Raw genomic sequence first — 7,079 nt, forward strand, 5'->3', positions numbered from 1 at the left:
GCCACAGGAACCCAGAAAAAAGCAGGGGTAGTTATTCTATTTTCACACAATTCAAACTTTAAGCCAAACTGGTCAAAGGAGACAAAAAAAGTCACTGCACACTTGTTAAGGGAAAATTCCAAAAAGAAGAGATAATAATCACAAACAGTTATGCACCAAACACAGGTTCACTCAAATACATAAAACAAATATTAATAGACATGAAAAACCAAGTAAGTATTAACACAGTTCTAATAGGGGACTTTAATACCGTACTCTCTCACAGATAGATCAACTAGACAAAAAATAAACAAAGAAATATTAGAATTAAACCAAACCTGTGAACAAATGGACTTGCCAGAAGTCTACAGAGTGTTCCACCACAAAATATCAGAATACACATTCTTCTCATGTGCACACAGGACATTCTCCAGAATGGACCATATATTTAAACTGACATAACATATTTAAGTCAATGGAGAGGAAATGGGTCACAGAGGAAATTAAAGATGACATTAAACAGTATATATAATTAAACAATAATGCTGATACAACATACCAAAACTTATGGGATGCAATAAAAGCAATCCTACCAGGGAATTTTTAAGCAATGAATTCACACATCAGGAAAGCAGAAAAAGCTCAAATAAATAACCTAGTGTAGAACCTCTAACTTCTAGAAAAAGAAGAACAAACCAAACCCAAAGCTTGAACAACAGGGGAAATTATAAAGAGCAGAAATTAATGCAATAGAGACGAAGAAAACAATACAATGAATCAATGAATTGAAAAACGGTTCTTTGAATAATAAACAAAATTGATAAACCATTAGCCAACCTCCTCACAAAGAGGAAAGAAAAAACACAAATTCAAGCAACTACAAATGAAAAGGGGGAAATCAGAACAGAACCCAGAGAAATCCAGACCATCAATACCTACCATGAGAACCTATATTCTAATAAAATGAAAAATACCAAAGAAATTGACAGATTTCTGGACACAATCTAATTATCTAAACTAAACCATGAAGATATAAAAATTTTAAATAACCTGTTGTCAGCCAATTTAACTGAAACTGTAATTAAAAATTTACCAATGAAGAAAAGCCCAAGCCCTGATGGAATCACTATTAAATTCTACAAGAAACTTGGAGAAGAACTAAAGTCACTAATGCTAAAACTCTCTAAAGAAACTGAAATTTTGGAAACAGTACTTCCAAAATCATTCCTAGAAGTATTGCCTGATTCCAAAAGCAGAGAAAAATGCAACCAAAAAGAAAACTATAGGCCAATCTTCCTAATGAACATAGACATAAAAATCCTTCATAAGATACTGGCAAACACAATGCAGCAAATTATCTAGAAGATTCTATATCATGACCAAGTAGGATTCATCCAAGAGATGCAGGGATGGTTTAACATATGTAAATCAATAAATGTAATAAACCATATTAACAGAATGAAACACAAAAATTGTATGATCATCTCAATAGATGCAGAAAAAGTTTTTGACAATGTCCAACACTCATTCATGAGATCCACAGAGAAAATTGGAATAAATTTTCTTTACATTTATCTGATAAAAGAAACATATGACAAACTAACAGCTAACATATTAGTTGGTCAAAAATTAAAAGCTTTCACTCTAAAATCAAGAACAAGACACTCTTACTTAAAATAGACCTGGAAATATCAGTGATAATTGCTACAACAATTAGACAAAAGAAAAAAAAAATAAAAGGAGTAAGGATAGGGCAAGAAGTTAAATTATCATTTTTTGCAGATGACATGATATTCTACATAGAAGACCTCAAAAAATCCATCAAAAAACTTGTAGATTTAATATCCAAATTTAGTAGTATAGCAGGATAAACAGTCAACATTCAAGAATCATAGCATTCCTGTATACAAGCAACAAATTCACGAAGGGTGAATCAGGGAAAGCTTACCCTTCACAATAGCATCTAAAAATGAAATACTTAGGAATCAGTCTAACAAAGGCTTTAAAAGATCTATACAGTAAAAAGTATAGTGTCCTAATAAAGGAGACCAAAGAGCATATCAGAAAATGGAAAGATATCCTTTGCTCTTGGATAGGAAGAACCAACATAGTCAAAATGGAAATAGTCCCAAAACTGCTATACCAATTTAATGCAATCCTAATCAAAATACCATTAGCTTATCTCACATATCTAGAGAAAACACTCCTGGAATTCATTTAGAACAGAAGAGACCTAGAATAGCAAAAGCAATTCTGGGCAACAAAGACAAGTCAAGATGCATCACAAGTCCAGACCTGAAGTTATACCACAAAGCTACTGTGATAAAATCAGCATAGTATTGGTGCAAAAACGAAAACAAAAAAACATAAAAACAGGCCTGAGGAGGATCAGTGGAACAGAACAGAAGATGCAGACACAACCCCAAACACACTCAGCCACCTTATCTTTGACAAAGGAGCCAAATATGTTCCCTGGAAGAAAGATACTCTCTTTAATAAATGGTGCTGGAAAAATGAGCTTTCCACATGCTGAGGATTAAAGCTAGACCTATGTCTATCACTATGTACTAAACTAAAGTCAAAATGGATCAAATATCTAAATCTTAAAATAGAAACACTAAATTTACTGGAATGGAAAATGGGTGGAAATCTTCAAGACAAAGGTATAGGCAGAAACTTCATGAACAAAACTCAGTCTACAAGAGAAATATTCCACAGAATCAACAAATGAGATCTCACCTTATTAAAAAGCTTTGAGCAACAAAAGAATCCCCAAGAGACAGAAAAGACGAGTGGGAAAAAATTATAGTCATTTCTCACTCAGACAAAGGACTTATATCTAGTGGACATAGAGAATTTTAAAAAATCAGATTTCCCAAATTCAAAGACCCAATCCAAAAATGGGCATCTGAAAATACACGCTTGTCAGATGAAGAAATACAAATGGCAAATAAATAAATGAAAAAATGTTCAGCATCATTGGTCACCTGAGAGATGTAAATTAAAACAACACTGAGATTCCATCTCACCCCAGAAAGAATAGTTATCAGCAAAAAATCAACCCATAACAAATGCTGGAGGAACTGCGGGTAAAACAGTCCTTCTCCACTGTTGGTGGAAGTATATATGTACTGGTATAACCACTGTGGAAATCAGTGTGGAGATTTCTTAAAAACGCTGATTAAGGTCCCATTTGACCCAGCTTTTCCCCTTCTGGGTATCTTCCCAGAAAAATTAAACACTTCATACCACAATGATATATGTGCACCCATGTTTGTAGAAGCACAATTTGTAATAGCTAAATCTTGAAAACAACCCTAATGCCCATCAACCAAGGAATGGCTAAAAAGATGTGGGGTTTTTTATACAGTGGAGTACTACTCAGCCACGAATAAAGAGAAACTGGAGACTTTTATAAGTAAATGGATGCAACTTAAGACCATACTCGTAAGTGAAATAAATTAGACCCTTACAGGTAAACATTGTATTGTCTTGCTCATGTGAGAGACTGAACAAGTAAACAAGGTCCAAAATGTACAACAGATATTGTGAAATGGGGAGAAACTGTTCAAAAGAAAAAAAAACTGTGATGGGAGAAAGGGGAAAGGAAGAAAGGGAAAAAGAAAAAAATATATTTTTATATATATGATAGTTAAGATAATTATACAGCTAGCTTCTCTTAGTTCACTGAAAAGGGTTTGTGATAATATTGTTTGGACAAGACAGCATGCCTATATCTTGTAGTCTGAATAACTACTACAAAGACAACAACATGCAATGTATTAATTATTGTAACTCTCCTATGAACCTGTTTTGAAACTTTTAGGTTTTTTTTCTCTTTAAAATTAAAAAAAGAGAATTACACACTGTGAAAAAAACCCATGCTGAGATTCCATCTCACTTCAAAAAAAAAATGGATTTTATAAAGAAATCAACCAATAACAAATGCTGGCAGGGCTGTAGGGAAAAAGTAACCCTTTTCCACTGTTTGTGAGAGTGTTGACTGGTGCAATGACCATGCAAATTCATATAGAGATTCATGAAAAAACTAGGACTAGAAGTGCCATTCAACCCAGCTATTCCCCTTCTTTGTATCTTCCAGAAAGGCTTCAAAGAATTATACCACAGTAATATATGCACACTCATGTTTATAGCGGTATAGTTTGTAATAACTAAATCTTGGAAATACCACAAATGCCCATTAACTGATGAACAACTAAAGCAGGTTTTCTTTTTCTTATTCCTGGAGTACTACTTAGCCATAAAGAAGGGTAAACTTGCGACATTTTTAGGTAAATCAATGCACCTTGAGACCATATTCTTAAGTGAAATAAATGGACATGGACACACATGTGTAAATACTGCATTGTTTCTGGTATAAGAAAACAAAAGTGAAAATAAGGACCAAAATATGTAATAGAAATTGTGAAATAGAAAAAACTATCTTCAAGTGGGAAGGGGAACTAGGGAAGGGGAAGAAGAAAAAGAAGGAAGGAAAAAAAGAAAAGGAGGAAAAAATAGAAACAAACCTTCTGTAAATGAGGAAGGGAAGAGAGCCTAAAGGGAGGGTACTGGAATGGGGAAAAAAAGAATTGAATTATATCATGTACAGGTACAAATTCCCCATGAAATGTGATCAGTATGTATACCTAAATTCTATCAATAAACTTAAGAAATTTTTAAACATTAAATAATAACAATAAAAAGTCACTAAAAGCTAACAGTATGGGAAAAACCAAACAAAACTTACAAGACCCAATTATGTGCTTCCTACAAGAAGCTCACTTTAAAAAGTAAAACACATTTCAAATAAACAGGTGAAGAGCTAAGTATGATGGCATTTTCCTGTAACCACAATTACTCAGGAGATGTAGGTAAGAAGACTAAGAAGTTCAAGGCCAGACTAGGCAACTTATTGAGACTCTGACTCAAAATTTAAAAAGGGCTGGGTAGCTCAGTGGTAAACTGCTTGCCTAGCATGAATGAGGCCCAAGTCAGTCCCCAGTTCTAAAAAAAAAAGTAAGTAAACTGATGGTGAAGCTATACTTCATGCTAACGCTAATCAAGAGAAAGCTGTAATAGCTATACTAGTTTAAATAAAGTAGATTTTAGAGAAAAGAAGTTTATCAGGTATAAAGAATATCACATAGTGATGAAGTCAATTCCAAAAGAAAACAGAAAAATCCTAATAAATATTTATTTTCCTGAGAGTATCAAAATAAATGAGGCAAATATTGATAAGAGTGAAAGAAAAAAATAAAGAAATCCACTATAATAGTTGTTGACTTGAATTAGAAACACTGTATTTTCCAAGTCACAGAAGATAGTAGGTCCAAACTTGGCTGTAGGACTGATTTAAAAATTTGGCAAAGTATTAATTCAAGCTATTTTGCATTAATAAACATAAACCCATAGGTAGACAGGAATATATTTTTATCACCCTATAAAATCCAGTATGAATTCTAATGCATAAGTATTAATTCACTTAGAGTTTGGATCATGGAGAACGAAGATCTTATTTTGCTCAGTTTTGTTTCTGTAATACATAAGTGAAGGTTTTGCTTGAATAAATTGTCTATAAGTATCTACTGAATCTGAATCGTACTACGAAGCTATGTTCAGTAACATTAAAATATACAAGTGAGCTACTACTTTCTTTAAAGAGTGCGAAGTCCTAGCTGTATTTATCTTTTAAGGTAGAATACTTTAGTTTTACAGTCACCGTCCACTATTATTGAACCACCACCTGGTTTAATGACACAGTAAGAACAATTATGGTGAATACATGAATTGTTCACAGGGTTAAGGTTCTACACTGCTTTGCAATTAATTGTTAATTTATTCATGTGAAATTAACCATAAATCAGTAATGCAAAACAAAGTATATGGATAGAATGGAGAAATTAAGAGAAATATATTTGCAGAAAAGGTGCAAAATAAACAAATGTATATTATACACAGTAGTTTTTAATGAACATATGAATTTTAAAATGCAGGTATTTTGTTAACTTAATTTGTATATTGAGGTAAAGTTAAACAATGTAGACTTCAAAATAGGCTAACCTGTAAATACAGAAGGAATACATTATTAGACAAATCATATGGTCTAAAACTGAAAAACATGAACAAGAGACCAATTTTTCATATGCCTGATTTGAATTAAGCTTCACCAGAAATATATTTTTAAGTTTGCCATGCCTTTAAATTATATAGCTTTACCAATCATCATCAATATTTTAATCTATGTTAAAGAAAAATTTGAAATTTCAATTACTTCCATAAAACTCAGGACTGGTATCACATCTTTATGGAAAATTATTTTACACTGAAGAGAAACTACTTAATATAAACAGCCAAGGCTCTTCAGGTAACAGATGACTGTCATTTTACTATTCAGGGCATGCCCCACGTAAACCCAACAGGTAAAAATTTTACATCCCAAAAGAGGGCACATGGGAAAATCATTTCCTGGACAAGAGACAGATATCCTGTTCTATCAAAGACTTTTTTCAAATATCACTATTAAAATTCAATTGCATTCAACTTTCCAGAAAAAGCAATAATGGGAAGTACATCCTCACAGGCTCAGGAACATTTGCTCATTCTATGAGTCAGACAGGGATGCAAACCACCCCTGAGTTCTTACCTGACATGCATTATAGAGGAGCTGGTGTTCTAGTTTTTTAATACCTAGAATCTGCTGAAACATTTCATAGAGTTGTTCCTTGCTCAGAATAAGTTCGGACACGGCACTTAGGGTCATTCTGTTCGGCTGTTTGCACAAGTCCTCTTCACCCTTGTAAATGGCATCATATTTGGCTATCCATGAGCTCAGCACTGTTTCTTTGCTCAAGCCATCTATTTCTGGCAAACTGCGCACACGTTTCTCTATGTTTTTCTTAAACACTTCCCTGAAGTCATTGGCAGAACATCCTCCACTCTGTACCATTCTGGCCACCCGGTCACTCTTTAAAAAAACCTGAAAAACAAATAAAATAAAACTCATTTATAATTAAGCATGAACACCGACACCACTTGACTTGCAGCTGTCTAGCAATACCAAATACTCTATGTGTTGGTTTGGGGCTTATTTTGCAAGG

General features: G+C 33.4%; 1 protein-coding gene across 1 annotated transcript in view; it reads right to left on the reverse strand.

Annotated features, from left to right (window-relative positions):
* Cadps2 (Ca++-dependent secretion activator 2) overlaps nucleotides 1-7,079 on the reverse strand; it is a gene marked incomplete at its 5' end in the record, with an annotated part of 523,834 nt that overhangs the window by 329,087 nt on the left and 187,668 nt on the right. The window contains 1 exon segment of the mRNA XM_013503273.1: nucleotides 6,626-6,958. Coding sequence (XP_013358727.1) covers nucleotides 6,626-6,958 — 333 coding nt within the window.

The sequence above is a fragment of the Chinchilla lanigera genome, unplaced genomic scaffold (assembly GCF_000276665.1).
Source record: "Chinchilla lanigera isolate Chin_1 unplaced genomic scaffold, ChiLan1.0 scaffold00078, whole genome shotgun sequence".
NCBI classification, from domain to species: Eukaryota; Metazoa; Chordata; class Mammalia; order Rodentia; family Chinchillidae; genus Chinchilla; species Chinchilla lanigera.